At 36.5% G+C, this 23,919-nt stretch overlaps 1 protein-coding gene across 11 annotated transcripts in view; it reads left to right on the top strand.

Moving 5' to 3' along the window:
- WAC (WW domain containing adaptor with coiled-coil) overlaps positions 1 to 23,919 on the top strand; it is a 90,415-nt gene extending 66,496 nt beyond the window's left edge. For 5 of the 11 annotated variants that reach the window (XM_009214175.4, XM_009214176.3, XM_009214174.3 and 2 more), the window contains 7 exons: positions 8,732 to 8,977; positions 11,572 to 11,694; positions 12,640 to 12,788; positions 15,202 to 15,320; positions 16,817 to 17,006; positions 18,273 to 18,400; positions 20,485 to 21,934. In XM_009214175.4, the coding sequence (XP_009212439.1) occupies positions 8,732 to 8,977; positions 11,572 to 11,694; positions 12,640 to 12,788; positions 15,202 to 15,320; positions 16,817 to 17,006; positions 18,273 to 18,400; positions 20,485 to 20,554 (1,025 nt within the window). In that variant the 3' untranslated portion in view covers positions 20,555 to 21,934. Of the gene's footprint in view, positions 1 to 8,731; positions 8,978 to 11,571; positions 11,695 to 12,121; positions 12,349 to 12,639; positions 12,789 to 15,201; positions 15,321 to 16,816; positions 17,007 to 18,272; positions 18,401 to 20,484 lie in introns of those variants that run through there. The other 6 variants (XM_003903501.5, XM_003903503.4, XM_003903502.4 and 3 more) reach the window with 3 other exon arrangements.

The raw sequence follows: 23,919 nt of genomic DNA, 5'->3' as shown, positions 1-23,919 counted from the left end.
GTTTTCCATTTAGTCTGTTTAGATTGTTCATTTAGATTGTTCTTCGTGTTTCTGAAGTGTCTATTTGACATATTTTTTTTTTTTTCCTCAACGGGGACATCCATGTTATTTAAATTAAGCTTTCTATTGACTCTTCTCATCAACTTAGTGATTTTACTTGTTTAGGTTTTTCTTAACAATTAAATAATTTATATTAAGCACTGATGGTTCAAATCAGGTTGGCCTGTTGGTGTTAAGCACTAATAGTACAGCTGAGCTCTGTCTAAAGTTGTCAGTGGTGGATGCTGTGTACAAGAGCAGAGTCTTTGTCTTTCTTAACCACTGCTCTATTCCTAGTGGTTGACAAATAATAGGCAGTGTGTAAATGTTTGTTGTAGATGCCTATACAACAGTGTGTAAATGTTGGATGGATGCCTATACAGCGTGTGTAATGGATGTTGTATAGGCATCCATGTGGTATGTATAAATATTTGTTGTAGATGGATGCTATAAGAACAGGTGTTGAGAGTTGGGAGCACTTGCACTGGTCATGGTTTAAAAAAGTGTTTGAAGAAAAAGAAGTTTGCATATGTGTTGTGCATCCGATTAAAGCATACCAGCAATGGATTTATATCTGTTTGATGCCAATGTGTCATTTGAGAGAAAGAACCTAAGGTGAACTCAAGGTTTGTGCCTGTGTGAGTGGTCAGAAGGGTAGAGAAAGCTGCAGAGCTCTTTACTTTTGCAGAGAACAGTCTTGATGTTAGGTAGAGTGAAACAAGGGAGTGAGGTGACCCCATTTAGGTCTATATTTGTTTGTTAGGGGAACATTTGAACATCTGTATGTGATCACTTTATTGGACAACCATAAAAAGAGAAACTCTGATACACCAAAAAAAAATGTAAAACTGAGTTTTATCAGTTGGCTCCCCAGTGGCCATTTTAAACCTGCTCTAACTCTGCCATCGCTTCCAGATTTGTGAAATGACAAAAGAGGAAACGTGGGTCCTTACTGTTTGCTATGACCAGGTTGTCAGGAGAGTTTAATAACCTTATTCAATAAGTTCCTTATTTAGTGATTTAGAATTATGATTTATTAGCAGAGATAAATGTGAAAACAAAACAAAGTAGCCATAGGATTAGACCTATTTAGTAACCTCAAGCTAGCTCTCAGTATGAACGTAGGTAAATAATCACATACTCACATGCTGGTGCCATATGTAATGGGCAGGACAGACTAGTCATGTTAATATGAGGTGAGTCAGTCACTTGAAGTAAAATTCACTTCTGTTTTTATGCTATCTGTAGACTAAATGACAATTGAATGAAGTCAAAAACTTCAGTGTGTATTAAAGCTAGGCTCTTATAGCTGATGTAGATGGTCATTAACTGGCAGTGGTAGCACTCAGTTGATTTGCTTTAAAATAATTTTCAGGGTTACTACTCATGAAAAGTTATAAAGATTGGCCATAGTTATTCAAATATTTATTGAATAATCGAATACATTGGTGTAGGAATTTAGTCTTAGTCATTAAGTTTAACTAGCTTTAGTCAACTTAATGAAGAAATAACTGATCAAAAGAGTATTAGGAAATATTGTTTGTAATTTGAGGGTAAGGAAAATATTCATCAAGACCCAAATGGATTTGTCTTTTTAAAAATTAATAAATTTGACCACAAATAACACATTTAAAACTTCTTTATGGAAAGTTAATAACAATAAACTAAGGTTGAAAGATAACTATCAGACAGGAGAAAATACTTGAAACATAGGTAACAAGATATGTTGAAGATACATAAAAAGATACAAAGCATTATGAGAAAGACAATCCAGTGGAACAATAGACAAAGACTATGAACAGAAAATAAGAAAAGGGCAATTGCACCAAATACAAAAATTCACTGAGAATGGATCAAAGACCTAAAGTTAAGAACTAAAACACTAAGACACTTGGAAGGAAACAAAATCTAAATGGTATTGGAGTTGGCCATGATTTCTTGAAATATAATACCAAAGCACAGGCAACAAAAGAAAAAAACAGGCACATTGGACTTCATCAGTATTAAAAAACTTGTACATCAAAGGGAGTGAAAATGCAATTCATAGAATGAAATAAAATATTTGTAAATCATGTATGTTGATAAGGTATGAATGAATATACGTAGAAGTCCAGCTCAACCACATAAAACAACATAGTTCATAAATGGGCAAAGGACTCGAATAAACATTTCTGCAAACAAAACATTCTGGTGGCCAGTAAGCACATGAAGAGATGCTCAACCTCATTAGTCATTAGGGAAATGCAATTCAAAAACCATAATGAAATAATAACAGTTAATACCCGTTAGGAAGACTATTATAATTAAAAAATGGAAATAGGTGTTTCGGAAGATGTGGAAAAATTGAAACCCTTGTACTTTTGGTGGGAATGTAAAATGATGCAGCTACTCTGGAATATAGTTTGTATGTTCTTCAAAAAGTTAAACATAGGATTATGTGTAGGATCCGGTGGTTCCATTTCTAGATACATACCCAAAAGAAAGGCAGAGACTCAAACGTGCTTACATGTGGTTGTTCTTAGTAATTCACAACAGACAAACATTAGAGACAATCAAGTGTTCATCAGCAGAGTGAAATTCTGATACATGCTACATACAACATGGATGAACCTTAAGAATATTACATGAAATAAGCCAGGAGGAGAAGGACACATTTTATGATTCTACATATACAAGGGTACCTAGAATGGGCAAATTCATACAGACAGAAACTGGAATAGTAGTTACCAGGGACTGTTCGGTGGTGTCCGGGGTGGGAGTGGGTGTTAAGTTTCTGTTTGGGAAGATGAAAATGTTCTGGAGACGTATAGTCGTGATAGCTGCACAGAAATGCGGATGTACTTAATGACATTGCCTTATACTTGTAAAATGGTTAAAATAGTAAGTTCGATGCTGTGTATACTTTACCAGGATAAAAACAATGCAAGAGAAAGATTGCTAGTGCATGTTGAAAATTAAGATTACTATGAGGATATTTTTCACTCTTGAGACTAGTGACAATGGAATGTTTCTGGGAAGCACAGTATGTGGAGTGTGTAAGTGGGTCTTGCTAGTATGGGATGTCACTTTAGCAATGTCTGTTGGAAATTGCTTATCTTTTGTATGTATTAACATGAAGATTTTCTCAGTTGAATAAAACAAGTTAAAAAAGGATACTGTCTTCATTATGAAACATCAGTGTATTTATGTACATTTATAAATGCATTGAGATCTAGAAGGATACATGAGTAAAAATACTCATGAATTTAAAAATTAAAGTCACAGATTTAGGTGTTGTCACCTACCTACTTTATGTTTTTTTTCCTTACTACACTTACATACATCTTCATAATTTGCTCTGTGTCTCCCATGTAACACCACTATTACAAAATAAAGCAGGCTGCCTTTGTAGCAGTAATTTGAGTTTCACGTGTTCCCTTGTCCTGCTCAGTATTAGAGCAACTGTCAAAACACAACAGGAAAGTAATGATTAGAAGTGCACTTACTACCAGTATCATTTTAGATCTTCCGTATATTGAAAAGGATTTGAGATACCAGAAAAATTCAGCTCAGAAGTAAAGTTTGGCTTTATTTACAGTAGTTTGCAAGCGTACCTATAGGAAGAGTTGAAGTGATAATTTAAACCCTAGAAAGAGGTTATAGCAACAGATTTTTATATGTCTAGTCTTTGGTAAGCTGCCACCCCCCACCCCCCACCCCAGCAGAATTTGGAAATACAAGTGAATTATTTATAATTACAAAGCATTAAGAAGTGTTGTCTCTTAAAGCAAATACCTACAACTTAAAATTGAAGGGTGACATTTATAGCACATACCAAATAATTGGTCAGAGATACACAAGGCACAGAAATATCAAATGGGAGAGTGAAGGAAGGTTTAAAATAGCTTAGGAAGAGATCACAAAATATCTTTTGAAAGATCATAGGCACACACAAGTCAACACTAGAGCTAAAACTAGGTATTCCATTACCAAAGAGTGATTATGAAAGACCATTTAAAGTAGGAGTGTCCAATCTTTTGGCTTCCCTGGGCCGCATTAGAAGAAGAAGAATTGGCTTGGTCCACACATAAAATACGCTAATGACAGCTGATGAGCTTTTTTAAAAATTGCATATTTTAAGAAAGTTTACAAATTTGTGTTGAGCCACATTCAAAGCTGTCCTAGGCCTCATGGACGAGCTTGATCTGTAGTCTAGGTTTCCTGAATGCTTGGAAAAGTTTGCATTGAAGCAATGAGAGTCGGGCTGATATTCTTCAAGAGCAGAAGAATGCATTGAACTGAGTTGTTAATGAGAAACACTGCATTCTCTCTTATGTAAATTCATTTGTGTTTAGCTGTTTTCAAAGATGTGGATTTTGTATTTATGTTCAGTTTGTTGCAAACATGTAAAACATGTTATTAAGCATGTTAGCCTCATATCCTAACAAATTAGCCTAAAAGGTTTCAGACAAATGAAAGTGTTAATGAAAATTAGGTATTTGTATACTAAAAATACACTGTTTTTTAAAAATTATTCCAAAGTTTTATTGCCTTTGTGTTTACAAAAGGTGGTTTGAGTTATTTTTATAAGATTATTTAAAATAACTTAAATTTGTCTTTACATAGTGTTACTTAGCTTTATGAATATAGCATAAAATGAGCTGTTCATCATTTTCTTTGACTGTTACATCGATGGAAGCATAAGGCCTACCTTCCCAGCATTATCAAGTTTTTTTTTTGTTTGTTTAGCATTAATCAGTTTTGAGGCCAATAAAGATGATTGGCCTAGAAGTTAAATGCAAATGCACGTGTACATGCTCCTGTTACCTGTATTGAAGAATGCTGTCATTAACTGGCATCCAAGCAACAAGTTTATGTTGATGCCATTTTGGTGCCAAGTCCTGTTTTCTACAAGGGCTACAGAGAAAAGTACAACAGGCCGGGCACAGTGGCTCATGCCTGTAATCCCAGCACTTTGGGAGGCCGAGATGAGCAGATAGTTGAGGCGAGGAGTTCAAGACCAGCCTGGCCAACATGGCACAATCCCATCTCTACTAAAAATACAAAAAATTTGCTGGGTGTGGTGGCATGCATCTGTAATCCCAGCTGAGGCAGGAGAATCACTTGAACCTGGGAGGCAGAGATTGCAGTGAGCCAAGATCGCGCCACTGCACTCCAGCCTGGGTGACAGAGAATGACTATATCTCAGAAAAAAAAAAAAAAAAGTACAACACAGTTCCTCTCCTGAGGAAGCTCATGTTCCTAGTACAAAGGAGGGATAATAAATGTTATGTAATAGAGGATACTGAGTAATATGCTAGATTTGGAGTAAGGGCACTCCAAAGGGAAGGGGCACCCAACCAACACTTTAAATATAAAACTTCTACCTTTTATAATATTTCAGTGATAAAACGATAAAAACTACCTCTCAGAATAGCATTTTATGTTTGTATTATAAAACTCAGTCCGCTATTAGTATTATTTATGTAGATTGAGGCATGTGGCATAAGAAATATGTAAATAACTTGCAACATGCTATGGAAGGACGTTTGTATGTGTGTCTTTGGTTGAGTGAGTGGAGCAATAAAGTGTAAATACAGCATGCTGAAGACCTGCTGGATAAAAGATTTTGCTTCTGTCCTTGATTGTATCCTTATTCAACTCAGTTCCCCACGTTGCGCTATATTTTTTCTTTTTTGCTTTGTTTTTCTTTTGTTTTTAAAGTTAAAAGGAACCTTGGAGGTTCTCCAGTCTATTTTTGCATAAACAGCAAGTAGTGCCAGAATCACACATAGAACTTTTACAAGTTGTTCGATATGCCCAGGCTTCCGTTCAGTAGATGTGGCTTGGAGCCCAGGTATCTGTTTCGTTTAGTTTTTTAACTTTAAAAGTGATTCCGATGAGCAGTCTGTTGAGGACTAACACCTTTCTTAGAAGGTTTAATAAAACCAAACCTTTTCATAGAGAAATTCTGGCCTTCAGAGATGTCACTTGCCCAAGAGTCCCATAAATACTAAGTAAGATCAACTGATTTCCACACTACTCACCTATAATTCCCCAAAACTGCAAAAGAAGTCTATTGTTGGGGTAAATAAACTTATTAAATAGAAATTAAGGATGTTTTTGCTATTTTTTGTTGATGATGATGTGTATTTGTTTTTGATTTTGGAGTATTTTCCCTTTTGCTTGTCTTGATGAGCAACACTGAAGGAGTTTTAAGCCCTTCTGTTAATTTTTCATGTCTCGTAGATTTGGTAGCATCAAATAAAGTTGTAAACACCTTGCACTTTCTTCTCCAACTTGTTTCTGTTAAAAGCAGAAGAAAATTTACAGAAATAACTAAGAATGAAGATAATTTCAGGGGGATATTAATACTGGTTTAATTCATGCAGTAAGTAGAAACAGTGTATTTCATTATTAATATTAATCAGGATGCCCCCAAATTGTGTGTGAAAGAACCTTAAGAGGGATGCGATCTGGAGAATACTGCTAATAGACTCTAATTGATTGCCGCATAAAATACAATAGCTGACAGCAGTGGGTTTTTTTTGTTTGTTTGTTCGTTTGTTTTTTTAAATAAAGACCAGGTCTCACTCCCATTGCCCAGACTAGATAGCAGAGGCTTGATCACGGCTTACTGCAGCCACGACTTCGTGGCTCAGGTGATTCTCCCACCTCAGCTTCATAAGTAGCTGGTACCACAGGCGCAGGCCACCACACCTGGTTAATTTTTTGTATTTTTAGTAGAGACAGAGTTTTCCCATGTTGCCCAGGCTGGTCTTTGAAATCCTGGGCTCAAGCAATCGCCTGCCTCAGCCTCACAAAATGCTGGGATTATAGGCATGAGCCACCACATCCATCTGACAGCAGAATTTTCACAAGGAAAACTTTTATTGTTTTATTCGAGTTTCTTTATGCTTGTCTATGACTCCAGAACAGCAAAGCTGAAAATAATAGGCAGTCTGCTGGATTCAAGCACCCTCCTTTAAAAGTGTATACCCTTACACAAATAAAAATATCTTAGTCCTTCTGAGTTCATCATGGTTAATCAACACATTTTTGAACTGTACTTAAATCAGGTATAAGATCCACACTTTAGAGAGCTATTATCCCTAGTTCTTTTGAGCATTATAGTAGTGTAAAAAGACTCATAGGCAAGTCTGTTTTCAGTAAGCTTGCTGTTACTGTATATATGATCTTGAAAATCTTAAATAGATCATTTCTAGTTTTGTGCTAAAATAAAGCAAACAATGCTGTTCTGATAGTCTTTGAATATTTCTCCTGATTTACATATATCTGAGTTTCTCTGAGGATGTGTACCTAAAGGGGAATTACTGGGTCATGTAGTGTTTGTCTCTTCAACTTTTCGAAATAATGCCAAATTACTTTCCAGTGTGGTTGTATCAATTTATTATCCACCAGAAATGTTAAGTAAATGTTCTCATTACTCTTTGCCAACATTTGGTATTGTCTAACTTTTAAATTTTTGCATTATGGTGAGTGTAAAGGGTTATGTTGCTTTATTTTACATTTTCCTGATAATGAAGTTGAGCATCTTTTCTTGAATTTCCTAGGCATTCAAGTTCCTTCTTTGAAATAATGTCTTCTGTACATTTTTCTATTGGACAGTTTGTCTTTTTTGACTTATAGAAGTTCTTTAAATATTCTGATTACCACTTTGAATATAATTGTTTTGCTTTTTGTAACTTGACACGTCTTCTGCTTGGTGTTACAGATACCTTTCTGTGTTTTCCTCTAATAGTTTTAAAGACTTAAATACCTGCACAAAAGTTCAGTCTACCTTTAACTGGCTTTGTTTTAAATGTAAGTTTTAAAAAATTTGGCAGGACATGTCCTGCTGGCAGTGTTCTTTTTCTTCAGGATATGGAATCTTCAGGATTTATGTTACTAGCTTGTCAAATACTATTAACAGTGCTCTTGGGGCTTTGATTACAGGTACTTTAAATCTATATAAATAATTGAAACAACAACTTTCAAATAATTTTCCATGCATATTTTATACATCCTTTATTTCTAAATACTGTAAGATGGGTTGTTTTTACTATGAAAGTGTCCTTTTAAATTTTAATAATCTTTAATTGAAACAAATAGCTCATTGCCTTATATATTGAATTACAGAAGGGAAGTATGTAGTTACAAAACTCAGTTATTAAGTATAAAAGTCTTTTCTCATCATGTCTTTAGCCCATTCTGGTTGTAACCACCTTGGTACCTATCCTGATTTGTGTTAAGACCAATGTCATATTTAGGTAGGTTGTTATTGTGGCCATAAACATTTTTCACCTTATTTTATGAGATATAAATTAAATTCTGTAGAATAATATTGTCCCTTTATCCTAATGGAAGCTTACTTGAATATGTGGTTAATAAATAATTGTCTTTGAGATAGCGTTGCTAGTGGACAGATTGGTACTTTTCAAATCAGATATGGGTATGATTTACCAGGTTTTATGGCTTCAGGTTTATCTGACTTTTGTTGTTCAGCTTTCTTACCTACGAAGTAGGGTGAGAAATGTCTAAATCATTATTCTAGTCACTTGAATGTTTACTGAGCATCCTCTGTGTGCGCCAATGTAAGGGTTAAATGAGAATACTTATGTTAGGCGCCTGGCACATGAGAGATGTTCTTTTGATGTTTGTTCTAATTTTCTCTATTCAAGTAATTTTTCAGGCTTATTGTCTTTTTATTTAGAATCTACATCAGGAGACAAATCCGTATCACATTCTTGCACAACTCCTTCCACATCTTCTGCCTCTGGACTGAACCCCACATCTGCACCTCCAACATCTGCTTCAGCGGTCCCTGTTTCTCCTGTTCCACAGTCACCAATACCTCCCTTACTTCAGGACCCAAATCTTCTTAGACAATTGCTTCCTGCTTTGCAAGCCACGCTGCAGCTTAATAATTCTAATGTGGACATATCTAAAATAAATGAAGGTAAATCTTCGTAAGGTTTTAAAAATTTATTTGCATTGTGCAAAGTTATGTAAGTAGTAAAATCCTCAGTTTAGGAATGGTCTTTGTTTTCTTTTGAAATTTATAGTTGAATATTGTTTTTTTTTGGTTTGAGTTTGGAAATTTATATCCATTGTAGTTTAAGACCATTGGTAGTATAATTGAGTTAGTGGTGCTTGGATCTTGTGTATATTTTTCAATACTTGTTAGGCATCTGGTAGTTACTGGGAGATAAGCCATTCTATGTATGTAATGTTTATGGTGAAATTTTACATCAAAACAGTAGAGCATTTGTTGAAATTGGTATAAAAACTTCTGGTATGTTTCTAAAAAATCTGTATAAATAATTACTCAGAATATTTAAAATATGCTAATTACTAGAAAAGTAGGAATTCGGGTAGCTACTTAAAACACTTTTAAAAAATTCTGAGAAGGGAGGAGATGGGTACTAGATAAAATACTGCCATTTTTTTCTGGTGAATTGCATTATTTAATTCCAGCCTTGCTTTTCAGTAATGCTATTTATGTTTCAGAATATTTAGGCAGCCACTTTGAAAAAGTCTGAATAAAAATAGATGCGGTTTAATTTGCAAACTATTCAGAGTCACATGTTAATTCCTAAGAGCATTGCAAAATTTTCTGTTGAGAATGATCAATTTTTAGGCCAAGGCAGGTGGATCACCTGAGGTCAGGAGTTTGAGACCAGCCTGACCAAGATGGTGAAACGCTGTCTCTACTAAAAATACAAAAGTTAACCAGGCGTGATGGCACATGCCTGTAAATCCCAGCTACTCAGGAGGCTGAGGTACGAGAATCGCTTGAACCCAGGAGACGCAGGTTGCAGTGTGCTGAGATGGTGCTTCTGCACTCTAACCTAGCTGACAGAGCAAGACTCCATCTCAAAATAAATAAATAAAAATAAAATGATCAATTTTTTGTGTACATTTTCACATAATATACTTAAAAGTAGTGTTAAGTGGTTAAGTTCTTATCCTAAAAATAAAGCTATCTCAGGCTAGTTGGTCATTAGTCTGTTCTTACTGTCCTTAATTTCTTTGTATTTTTATTTTATTCTCTAACCACAGAGTTCTCTTGTATGGTAGGTAAATGTTTCATTTAGGCAAAGTGGGGCTTTTAGATAGTTTGAGGAGGCCAGATGCCATGGCTCATGCCTGTTATCCCAGCACTTGCCGAGACTGGTGGACCCTTAAGCCCAGGTGTTTGAGACCAGCCTGGGCAACATGGTGAAACCCCATCTCTACTAAAAATACAAAAACAGGCCGGGCGCGGTGGCTCAAGCCTGTAATCCCAGCACTTTGGGAGGCCGAGACGGGCGGATCACGAGGTCAGGCGATCGAGACCATCCTGGCTAACATGATGAAACCCCGTCTCTACCAAAAGATACAAAACTAGCCAGGCGCGGTGGTGGGCCGTAGTCCCAGCTACCCGAGGCTGAGGCAGGAGAATGGCGTGATCTCCGAGGCGGAGCTGCAGTGAGTCGAGATCGGGCCACTGGGAATCCAGCCTGGGCGACAGAGCTGAGACTGGCCTCAAAAAAAAAAAAAAAAAAATACAAAAACATAGCCAGGAGTGGTGGTGAACGCCTGTAGTTGCAGCTACTTGGGAGGCTGAGGTGGGAGAATAACTTAAGCCTGGAAGGTGAAGGCTGTGGTGAGCTGTGATTGCACAACCCTGTCTCCAGAATAAATGCTTGAAGAAATAATAGTTAATGTCAATAATAAAATATCTAACACATCAAAAATACATGGTATTTCTAAATACGTGGGGGTTTTTTTTGTTTTTTTTTTTTTTGAGATGGAGTTTTTGCTCTTGTTGCCCAGGCTGGAGTGCAATGGCACAATCTTCGCTCACTGCAACCTCCGCCTCCCTGCAACCTCAGCCTCCTAGGTTCAAGCTATTCTCCTGCCCTAGCCTCCCTAGTGGCTGGGATTACAGGCACCTGCCACGATGCCCAGCTAATTTTTTGCATTTTTGGTAGAGACAGCGTTTCACTATGTTGGGCAGGCTGCTCTCGAACTCCTCACCTTAGGTGATCCTCCCGCCTCGGCCTCCCAAAGTGCTGGGTGTGAGCTAACCATGTCCAGCCAATACTCCCTTTTTTAATCCATTTTTAGATTATTAGGGTGGATCTTGCTGTAGGATTTGAATGGCCAGCTTGTCTAAAAAGGCAGTCATATGAAATAGCAATCGTTTATCCAGTTAATTTCCTATAACATACTGAACACTCACAAATAGGTTTCTGACGTAATTGGAAGTTCCTATGAACACTCATTAAATTTTGTAGAGAGACTTTGTTCAGGTGATCATCTTAATTTATTAGTGTAAAAGAAATTCTGTTGGTTTACCTTTACTGTAAACCCATTAAGTTCCTTTTTCTCTGCCTCAGATTGTTACAAATCTTGGGACCCATTGTATTACTCCTAGTAGGCTTTTATTTTGAGAGTTCTAGGTTGAAATATTCCAGTTTCTTGTGGGTTCTCTTCCTTGTCAAGTTGTTACTAATGCCACATAAGCCTCTTGTTTTTATACGAATGTATGAAATAATGTGTTTTTAGTTCTTACAGCAGCTGTGACACAAGCCTCTCTGCAGTCTATAATTCATAAGTTTCTTACTGCTGGACCATCTGCTTTCAACATAACGTCTCTGATTTCTCAAGCTGCTCAGCTCTCTACACAAGGTACTCTTACTCATCTTAGATATCTCTACAGTGGTATCTTGATTTTGTTTTGGAATTAGTAGCCCTTTTTGTATGTAGTTTTTTTCTTCTGTTTTTTTTGTTTGTTTGTTTTTTGAGAGATTAGCTACAATTTTTTTTTGGTAACACTGGCATATACAGTAGTATTTTTATTTCCTTTCTTTTTAGATGAAGCAAGTTTTGACATTTGTCTTAAGGTATTGCCATCAAATCTGTAATTATTTAATACAGCATTTAATTCAGACTTTGTTAATGAGTTTTTTTATGCCAAAGCTGAAAGTAAACTATGATATGCCATATATCTTTGTGAACATTGCATGTATTTGAAGAGTTGAAGTTTGGTTCAGATTGACGTTAGATGTTTTTTGACTGGATAATATGGAAATGCTCATTTTCTGCCTTGAATTAGATATCCCTCTTCATGAAGGTATCCAAATGGAGAGAGATACACGTAGGAGCAAATGGGAAGTGAAAGGGTCACTTTGTCAGAAAGCTGATAAACAGCAGGAATGCCTTGTCTGGAATGGAAGTATAATGGTGCAAAGACTCTTGCAACCCTCTGGCTAGCCTCATGAGCAGGAGACTGCGTGGGATACCTGGGCCTAAATGTAGAATAAGAAAGAAGAAATAAGGATGGTGAGGAGGCCTTCCATGTGAGAATAGGTTCAGGCCTAGCTTCCTGTTCCAGCCACATAAAGGAGAGTGGGCCACACTGGGTGTGCTTACCTCTGAACACACAGCTCACTTAGTCAGTGTGGCCCAGTGAGAAGGTCAGATTCTGATTTATTCCGATAAGTGTTCTCTGGGTAATATGGGGGTGGGGGGTTTAGAGTGATACAAAGATTGTTACCACATATATTACAAAGGACTTAGTTTTTTTGTTTTGTTTTGTTTTTCTTTAAAATTAATTGCTTCCCTCTTTTACAGCCCAGCCATCTAATCAGTCTCCAATGTCTTTAACATCTGATGCGTCATCCCCAAGATCATATGTTTCTCCAAGAATAAGCACACCTCAAACTAACACAGTCCCTATCAAACCCTTGATCAGTACTCCTCCTGTTTCATCACAGCCAAAGGTATGTCACCTTTGAGGGATATTTGGGAAAGAAACTACTTTTGGAAAATCAATAACATTTTAGACTCTGTTACAGAAAAAGCTCTATGAGAATGAGGTGTAGTGGTGGAATGGATGACAGGTATGATAGTAGATGCAGCCTAGAATTTCTCAGTTCACTGAGGGATAGAGGGGGGCTTTGAATCTGTGCTGCTTTAATACACCATCTGAGTCTGTTCCCTAATGGTTTTGGGATTTGTCACATGGAGAGTGAGATAAAGAGGGTATACTGTGAGTCTTAATATTTGTAGAATTTTCAGACTCCAAAAGACATGAGTGAACATGTTTTCCAGCAACTTTGCCATATTTGTATTTCAAAAATGAGGCAGTTTTTGTGCTAAGAACTTAATGTATGTTCAACTTTCACATCATGAGCATCACTTGCTTCATTTAATAGATAAGAAAATCAGACTCTCAGTTAAGTCTAGTTTTTGTGGTAGAGTCAGAATTTGAAACCTAGGTGTTTGTGAATACAGGGACCCATTTTACTAAGCTTATATTGCCTGTATTTGTCCCAGCAGAATCTCACATGGTTGGCTCCATAGGTGCAGTTAGAAAATTTCTGGGCTAAATGGTAAATATAGGGGGAATTTCTTTTGAGTAGTTTTGAAACAGTGGGCTGTTTCAGACTTTCTAATGCCAAATAATTATTTGTAAGATCTTAAGCAGCAGCCCAAAAATAAAAATGCATTGAAATACAACTTGAAAGAGGTGGTTGGTCAGCTTTTAAGTCTTCCCGTTTGTTCATCCCTTCCCTACCTTGGCCATTGATCAATGCATGTTTTAGGGTCAATTTAGATTGATTTTTAAAATTCCAAGTTACAGTTGTTAGTTTGTCATGCAGTTCCTTATCATTCACCAGTATTTTAAGGAGGAAAGAATTAAAATGTGAGTTTCAGCAAAAGATACGTTATTTTTGGAGCTTAGAACTTTTCTTCAGGGTGATATTTTAAGAGTATAGTAAATAGTGGTTAAAAGTGAAATAAGTGGCAGTATTGGTTTTATAGTCACTTGTAAACTGAGCATTTCAACTCCTTTAAGCAGGCTGGGCGCAGTGGCTCACACCCATAATTACAGCACTTAGGAGGCCAGGGCAGGAGGATTCAGTTAGGCCCTGGGCAATACAGCAAGACCCCATCTCTACAAAAATAATTTGAAAATTTACTGGGGGAGGCTGAGGCAGGCAGATCACTTGAGGCCAGGAGTTTGAAAAAAGCCTGGCCAACAGGCAAAACCCAGTCTCTACTAAAAGTACCAAAATTAGCTGGGCGTGGTGGCACAGACCTATAATCCCAGCTACTCAGGAGGCTGAGGCATGAGAATCACTTGACCTGGAAAGTGGAGGTGCAGTTGAGCCAAGATCACGCCACTGCACTCCAGCCTGGGCGAGAGAGCGAAACTCTGTCTTTAAAAAACAACAACAAAAAAAACTTATTTGGGCATAGCAATTTGTACTACTCAGGAGGCTGGGGTGGGGGAATCACCTGAGCCTGGGAATTCGAGGTTGGAGTGAGCCAAGATCACGTCACTCTGCACTCCAGACTAGGCAACCAGACTAAGACCCTGTCTCGAAGAAAAAAAAAAAAAGTCCTTTAAACAGATAGCTATCAGTTTTTTGTGTTCGGAAAACTTCTTCAAGTTGTTTTTAAAATAATTGAACATTTGAGCTTTTAGTGCTTACTAAAATGTTCTTTATAAGACTTGACTAGAATTGATAGGTAATATTCAGAAGTTAAGCAGGACGTTCAAGATTTGTTAGGGAGAATTATTAATCATATCCCCTCACCCCACCAAAAGAAAAACAGCAGTGAGGTGTGGCTTATCACAAAGGACTCCATCTGCCTTTGTGCCTCAATTTAGAGCTTATATTTTAAACTGTTTATTTTCTCTCTGTGGCTTCTGAATATAATATGTATCCTGATGGGCAATCATGGACTTCAGTCTACCTCTGTAGAGTAACATCTCTTTGAAAAACACTCATGATGAACTTTATATGGGCCATAACTCATTTTCTGATAGCCGAATCACATTGTTTCTCCATGTCATTAAAATCTAAGCATCCATATGTGTATGATGTGGTAGCATACATATTTACTTTTATTGATATAAAAGTAACAAATCAGAAGAGATAATAATATATTGGAAAGAAAACTGAGTTGTAAAGGAGGAGAGCTAGTTTCTTACACTGGTTTGATAGGGAAGTAATTTTATGACCTTGGGCCATTTTTACAAAGAAATGAGATATCGAAGTTTTAGAACTTGACAGTCTTCTTTAAAACACCATATTTTACATGTTCTAAGACAATTACCTAGATTTTGGGGGGAGAGATGTGGATTAGATTTGGAGACCATCTCACCAGATTTTGACATTTCAGGTTAGTACTCCAGTAGTTAAGCAAGGACCAGTGTCACAGTCAGCCACACAGCAGCCTGTAACTGCTGACAAGCAGCAAGGTCATGAACCGGTCTCTCCTCGAAGTCTTCAGCGCTCAAGGTAGGTCGATATTGTATATTGAGACCACATTGTTTTGTTTAATGATAGTATACTGGTATATTGCATTGTTTGAAGATGTATCTGTAAAATATAACAACTTTAAACTCCATGAATACTCTAAAGTAGGCTTATATGTTGTAAAATTTACAAAGACAAACCTGTATACAAGAGGTAGGTTATTATCTCTAGTAGTAAAGCCCGGGTTATTTTGAAGAAAGTGGCTCTTTAAAATTTTACACAGTGGAATATGATGGGGTAAAGATTTGTGATACTTGTACCAGAAAGGCACATGATTTTACAATATTTGTTGGAATTACATTGCTTTGTAACCTCCTCATGGCAGTTTTGGTTTGAGTATATTGATGAAAGCCAAAGTCTCCTATCTAAAACTTGGGCCGATGTTTCCCATGTATGTCAGGCTTTCCCAGTAGCTTAACTGTGACCCTATACAGATGACTTTTAGATAGTTCTATACTGCTGTATTGTGTTAGCACTTTTCTCTGTTCATTAACAACACAACTTTAAATGACATTTGTTGAATGAATGGTTTTCATTTGATTGATTTTCCTATTTTTTATTTCATGCTATGAGGTAGCAAAATAATTGAACTGTTGTTTTTATTGTTGTTTTCTAAACAAGCATTTCAGAACTTATACCTCCAAATGAGAGTTGTTCCCTTCAAACTAATCACCTTGGGAAGCTGTCTACTTACTCCAGCAATGTTGCCATTGCTCAGAACATTTTTGGGAAATTCTTCTTTTAAATTGTTTTTAGAGGCTGCAGTATTATTTTAAATATCCTCAGTGATGAAAACTCTTCATCCTTTGGGAGATTTAGTTTTTGGAAATAACTGAAATTCATTCAGAGCCAAGTCTGGTGAAGCAGGTAGGAGATCAACTTGGGTGATTAAATTTTTTGGTTCTCGCCACCATATCCCCAACCCTGGCCCAAACCATTCAGTTTTAAAAGAAGATAAACAATCTCAGAGTGTTATTTTTTTGGTTTTGTTTTGCCACTATGCTTGCTCAGTGCTATCCAACAAAATGTTTGTATTTTGCTTCACATTATTTCCCCCTCTGATTCAGCAGTTCTGACGTTGAACAAAGGCAATATATATTTTCCCCTTACCTAGATGTATATGAGACAGTCTTCAGATGTGCATTATATCTATAGCTGTTAAAATGTGACCATTTTTTAGTTATATTCTTATTAGTGTTTGTGGTACACAAAGTTAACAGGTTCTGCTCTCAGATTTGGAGAGTACAGTTTACATTAGACTCTGACAGTCGTGTTAAAAAGGCTTTTTCCCCCTAAAGTGTTTTGAGGAATAATATACTTTGGATTGTTAATTCTCTTTATTTGATGTTAAAATAACAAATTTTTCTTAGGAATTTGGATATCTTTAAGTTAATAAAAGGTACTAACATGCAGTTTATAGGATAAGGATACCCAGAAACTACTTTTAAACATATTACACATTCAATTCTGTTTTCTAGTAGCCAGAGAAGTCCTTCACCTGGTCCCAATCATACTTCTAATAGTAGTAATGCATCAAATGCAACAGTTGTACCACAGAATTCTTCTGCCCGATCCACGTGTTCATTAACGCCTGCACTAGCAGCACACTTCAGTGAAAATCTCATAAAACACGTTCAAGGATGGCCTGCAGATCATGCAGAGAAGCAGGTATGTTAACGTACAGCCTAGATTTTACCTTTGGGTGATTAGCAAAACAGAACTTAATCAACTTCTAGAAAATCTAATGTAGACCACTGAATTCAAGCAATACTTAAAATAACAAATCTCTAACTTTGTAGTCATTTAAAAAATATTTGACATATAAGGTAACTTTTTTGGTTTTACAAAATATTTTAACATAATTATAGCCCCTGTTGTCAGGTACTCAGCAGTTAGCTCAGTGCTTAGTGCCTTATATTTATTTTCTCTGCTTCTTAAAACAGCTAAGCAGAGTAGATAGAGTTTTCTTATTTTGCCATTGAAGTCCTTAAGACCAAATAGTCCATAAAACCTTGATCCCAAGGTCACCCCATTAACACAGTGATGTGGCTCAAAGCCAGTGTACTTTTTCCACTCAGCTGCTCTGATAGTTTCAGAATCCATTAGCACCGTTAATCTACTGGCCAAGTGCAGTGGCTCATACCTGTAATCCCAGCACTTTGGGAGGCCGAGGCAAGTGGGTCACTTGTGGCCAGCCAGGAGTTCGAGACCAGCTTGGCCAACATTGGTGAAACCCCATCTCTAACCACAAGTACAAAAATTAGCCAGGCGTGGTGGCATGTACCTGTAATTCCAGCTACTCGGGAGCCTGAGGCACCAGGATTACTACTTGACCCCAGGAGACAGAAGTTGCAGTGAGCCGAGATTGCGCCACTGCACTCCAGCCTGGGTGACAGAGTGAGACTCTGTTCCCTCCCCCCCCAAAAAAAATGTTTTATTTTGCTTTGGGGTGAGACACCTTAGGACATTCCAGTTACTGTTGATTTGCCTCTTTTTATCAGATAACTGACCATCTGGGGTGTTCGAAAGTTTACAGAGAATATGTTGTGTGTCTTACCATAGAGAGGAGTATAGTGAGGCTCTTGAATCAATACCTAATTCCTGAACTTGCAGAAATGACAGTCTCTTTGGCTGACCCAGCATCTTTTATTAACCACAAATTATGCATCATTCTTTCTTAGTGCTGTATTAGCTTCAGATTGGAAATCCTATTTTCTCCAACTTGGAAGAGAAATACTAAAATAAGTACCTTCCACCCTTATAGACAGTTTCTTAAAAGAAATTAATTTTCCCCATTAGATTCACCAGCATTTTTGTGTATTTAAGGGAGAAGAATTATTCTCTAATCTTAAATATAAAATTTTACTCAGAAATGTAATGTTTTATTTTGTGTATGTTAATGTTTATATTTTATGTTTTGTTCATTAATTACAGGCATCAAGATTACGTGAAGAAGCGCATAACATGGGAACTATTCACATGTCAGAAATTTGTACTGAATTAAAAAATTTAAGATCTTTAGTCCGAGTATGTGAAATTCAAGCAACTTTGCGAGAGCAAAGGTAAGTCTTTCACTGAAATACATTTTTATGTTGCTCAGGATTATGATTCTTAAATCGAACTAAAGAATGTAAATGACATTTTATGAAATGTAAAGTTCTCTTTGATACATTGATCACATTCTATCATTGCATTTTCATAAGTTATTAATATTCCTCGTGATGGATAAAGCCTGTCGATTTTCTCTTAACCCATGATGAATGCTTCATTAGACTTTTCTCATAACTCCATAAGCTACAATAATATATTTAAAAAATGAAATATTGACCACAACTAATTATAAATGTTCTCTCTTGCTGAGGGTGTTTCCATTGAAATTTCTGATTATTTGTCCTTGCATCACCAATAGATCTCTTGAAAAGTATAGAAAGAATTTGTCTAGCAAGTTTAGTGTAATCTGCTGTCTCAGTATTTTTCACCTGAACTCTTGTGTCGCATTTCTTGATCTAGTGTTTCACTCAAGTAGAATATCTACGTCACAATAATAATAGCATAGGTATTTTTTTTTTTAATGCCTATTACAGAATTGAGGACAGACTTGGCAGTGGCTTTATGTCCTGTCTGTGCAAGTCACAGAGTTACAGGTAGAGTTAATCTTGTCAAGAAACCATAAATATTTAGTGAATACCAAATAGAGTTTATAGTACAACTTGAAAAAGTAAGTTTATTTATAGTTACTAAAATATCTAGAGGTACTCTTTGAGTAACAACTTGGGTTCTTGTACTCTCAGATTGCTCTGAAAGTAATTCTAACATAAACTTCATTTTGGCTTGTTACATCATTCTACTTTTAGGAATTCATTATTGCATCTTAGGAAACAGTATATACAGGCAAATATCAAGCCAGCCTGATTATGCCTAATTCATGTCTACAGGCAATAAATATTATAGTTCCCAGAAGAGAGGAGTAAAAACAGGAAATATTTTTACATTCATGGGAATCTGGGTAACTGTGGGGTTTGTGTGTTTCAATTTTTGGTTTTTGGCTTCATTTTTATGTACCTACATCTACATTGAGAATTGCTCTTCTAAATGATTAATCTCTTACACCTGGTTAATTCTACTCTTTACTATATAGTGGGCCAGAAAACATGCAGTATAGGTTTATTTCATGTATAATAGCTACTGCTTTCTTTGTGATGATACGGTTTATAAAGTAATAAATTTTAAGTCTATATAGCCAAAGGAATTATTAAGAAATTGTTAGAAAAGGCTGGGCGCAGTGGCTCACGCCTGTAACCCCAGCACTTTGGGGAGCTAAGGCGGGCGAATCACCTGAGGTCAGGAGTTCAAGACCAGCCTGGCCAACATGTTGAAATCCTGTCTCTACTAAAAATACAAAAACTAGCTGGGCGTGGTGGTGTGTGCCTGTAATCCCAGCTACTCGGGAGGCTGAGGCAGGGAGAATTGCTTGAACCCGGGAGGCGGAGGTTGCAGTGAGCCAAGATCGTGCCACTGCACTCCAGCCTGGGCGACAGAGCAAGACTCTGTCTCAAAATAAATAAATAAATAAATAAATAATTAGAAAACTAAAATATCCGTTCACCATCCTGATACTTTAATAGATATTATGTATTAAATATTTACTTTGTCTTAACTATAAACTAATTTATAGTTAAAGTATAAAAAAATTTTGCCTTAATTAGAAATCACTTATTTTATTTTATGTTATTTTATTTTATTTTATTTTATTTTATTTTTGAGACGGAGTTTCACTCTTGTTGCCCAGGCTGGAGTGCAATGGCACAATCTCGGCTCACCGCAACCTCTGCCTCCCAGGTTCAAGCAATTCTCCTGCCTCAGCCTCCGTAGTAGCTGGGATTATAGGCATGTGCCACCACGCCCGGCTAATTTTGTATTTTTAGTAGAGACGAGGTTTCTCCATGTTGGTCAGGCTGGTCTCGAACTCCCGACCTCAGGTGATCCACCCACCTCGGCCTCCCAAAGTGCTGGGATTACAGGCGTGAGCCACCGCGCCCGGCAGAAATCACTTATTTTAATTTAAAAAATTGTAATTCTAAAAGTTTGGGTTTTCAGTAATATTTGTATATATACACAGATTCTAATGTCTGCTTTTATTTTTCAGGATACTATTTTTGAGACAACAAATTAAGGAACTTGAAAAGCTAAAAAATCAGAATTCCTTCATGGTGTGAAGATGTGAATAATTGCACATGGTTTTGAGAACAGGAACTGTAAATCTGTTGCCCAGTCTTAACATTTTTGAGCTGCATTTAAGTAGACTTTGGACCGTTAAGGTGGGCAAAGGAAATGACAAGGGGATGGGGTCTGTGAGAGTCAATTCAGGGGAAAGATACAAGATTGATTTGTAAAACCCTTGAAATGTAGATTTCTTGTAGATGTATCCTTCACGTTGTAAATATGTTTTGTAGAGTGAAGCCATGGGAAGCCATGTGTAACAGAGCTTAGACATCCAAAACTAATCAATGCTGAGGTGGCTAAATACCTAGCCTTTTACATGTAAACCTGTCTGCAAAATTAGCTTTTTTTAAAAAAAAAAAATTGGGGGGGTTAATTTATCATTCAGAAATCTTGCATTTTCAAAAACTCAGTGCAAGCGCCAGGCGATCTGTGTCTAAGGATACGATTTTTGAACCATATGGGCAGTGTACAAAATATGAAACAACTGTTTCCACACTTGCACCTGATCAAGAGCAGTGCTTCTCCATTTGTTTTGCAGAGAAATGTTTTTCATTTCCCGTGTGTTCCATTTCCCTCTGAAATTCTGATTTTATCCATTTTTTTAAGGCTCCTCTTTATCTCCTTTCTTAAGGCACTGTTGCTATGGCACTTTTCTATAACCTTTTCATTCCTGTGTACAGTAGCTTAAAATTGCAGTGATTGAGCATAACCTACTTGTTTGTATAAATTATTGAAATCCATTTGCACCCTGTAAGAATGGACTTAAAAGTACTGCTGGACAGGCATGTGTGCTTAAAGTACATTGATTGCTCAAATATAAGGAAATGGCCCAATGAACATGGTTGTGGGAGGGGAAAGAGGAAACAGAGCTAGTCAGATGTGAATTGTATCTGTTGTAATAAACATGTTAAAACAAACAAAAATTGTTATTTTTCTTTTCCTTCGGTCAATGCACATTAGAATTTGAACTACCTGGGGATTCTTTATCCGAACTGTTCTTGTTGAATATTTATACTTTATTGAAATAATTCCTTAAGGGAGGTTTTGTTTAAAACGTATTAACAGGAAATTGTGTATAAGATATTTAATGAAATAAGAAATTCAACAAGAATGATTAAGTCACTTCCCAAGTGGTTGTCATTTGTTAAACCCTGGTTTACCTGTCTTGCTATTACATTTCATTTGGAAGGATGTTTGTGTTGTAGCTAACTGTTCAAGTCTGGTGCTGACTGCTGTTCTTAGCCATCACAAAACGCTAAATTTGTGTAATTGGAGCTTCCTGCTGTTATCTGAAAATAGCAGGAAAGCGCAGCTTTGTATATTGTTTCCTAAAGTATATTAAAATAAAAAAAGAAACTATTGCTACTATAAAATTACCTGACTTTTTTTTTCCTTTGCTAAAATATTAGTCACATGGCCTTAGCTTCACACTGCCAGTAATGTATCAAATCACAAGGGTTTCTGCATGGAAAAAAAATACTTAATCACCCACAAAAAATCTTTTACCCTCAAAATCTTGCCATCTGATTTAGAAAGGTGTTTTTTCTTTTCTTTTGTTTTCTTTTTTTTAATAGGTTTAGAGTTTTCTGGTGATTTTTTTTTTTTTTTTCTGTAGGGGCAGATAAGTGCTTCCAAAACTGCCAGCACCAAGGGCTTATTTTTTATGTTAGATATCAGTGTCAATGTTACTACATTCTCAGATGCTAACATAAATTTTGAAATTGTTCTTGTGCTTTAAGCATATATTTAAAGTATGGAAGTTACATGTTGAGGCTTTTCAGTAACTCAAAAAGTTAACTGCAAGCGATAGTGTTGGTGTTTTCTAAAATACAAAAATGTTCCAGTGTAATTAAAAGGAATTAAAATCTTATACTGGAAGCTGATATTTTCCTATAATTTAAAGAGTACTTTGTAAGACAAATGTCATTAATTTATTGTCATGTTCATGCCTCTGTGAGATTGTTAACATATGCTGAATTGAATTAGTGCATGTAAATGAAACCCCAAAGAGCTGTGTTAAGCTAGAAACCTTATTGTATCTTTTCTGGAAAGAAGTGAGCAGCTTGTTGTAATAGGCAAATGTTTCCTGATCAAATGGCAATGTGATTTAGGTAAATTTGAATTTGATTTGCTAATAGTCTACTGGTCTGTGTAGCTATGTTTTTTTTTTTTTTTTTTTTTTTTTAAGTTTACATCCCTAAATGTATTAGTCACATAGATTTAGGAGAAAACGCCTAATTTGACATTTCTTAGTAGTGAATTATTATTATTATTGTTGTTTGAGACAGAGTTTCGCTCTTGTTGCCCAGGCTCACTGCAACCTCTGCCTCCTGGGTTCAAGCGATTCTCCTGTCTCAGCATTCCGAGTAGCTGGGATTACAGGCATGTACCACCACACCTGGCTAATACTGTATTTTTAGTAGAGGTGGGGTTTCTCCATGTTGGTCAGGCTGATCTCGAACTCCCAACCTCAGGCGATCTGCCTGCCTTGGCCTCCCAAAGTGCTGGGATTACAGGCGTGAGCCACTGCGCCTGGCCAGTAGTGAATTTTTAAACACAGAAAACAAAATTTTGTGGAAATATTTTAAATGTTGCACCTTAATACAGACATGGTATCCAGCTCCTAACCTTAACTAGGGAATAGGAATAACTATTAAAACAAGCATAATGTTCTGGACTGGAATTTCCTTATCTAGTTGGCCATGGATTTCAACATGTACCTTGGTTCAGATAATTAGAAATACTGAATAGCCTCTAGGGAACTTCTTGAGTGGCTTTTTTTTCCTCCTGTTTTGAAAGATTAGTAGTCTCTAGTCAAACTTTTAAAATGTCGTGGTATTGTAACAATATGTTTGATGAAAGAAGATTAGAGACTCCCCTGAAGATCCAGCTTTCCTACGCTTTTTATTTCTCTAACTTGTCTAACCTGATTTTAAAACGACTGTAATTCCAGACTGAAAACATGTTTCAGCCCTGTTTCAAGACATTATGCTGCTTTTAACAGCCCAAATGAGTAGTTTTATTTTCCTTCTAAATCTTACGTTTCACACTTCTAAAATCTTGGGAAGGAGGTTCTTGAAACTTTGCCAGGAATTGTTACCCATTTCCAAAACAGTTTATTACGTTCAAAAACCACCGTGTCTTTGAGGAACTGTTTTAAAGGGGAGAAGGCAATGCGGGAAATAATTCACTCTGCGCACCGGAACTGTTGTAGTTCAGGACTTCCAGCTACTGTATTTAGATGTTGGGTTTGAATATACAGATTTCTTTTCAATACCTGTAAATACAGCTATATTCTTGTATTTGTATGGGAGTGTACAAAATGACACTGAAAAGTAATAAATATGTTTTGACTATA

The sequence above is a fragment of the Papio anubis genome, chromosome 11 (genome assembly GCF_008728515.1).
Source record: "Papio anubis isolate 15944 chromosome 11, Panubis1.0, whole genome shotgun sequence".
Lineage (NCBI taxonomy): Eukaryota > Metazoa > Chordata > Mammalia > Primates > Cercopithecidae > Papio > Papio anubis.
The sequence above is the reverse complement of the archived record's forward strand: the minus strand, read 5'-3'. Positions and strand labels throughout refer to the sequence as shown.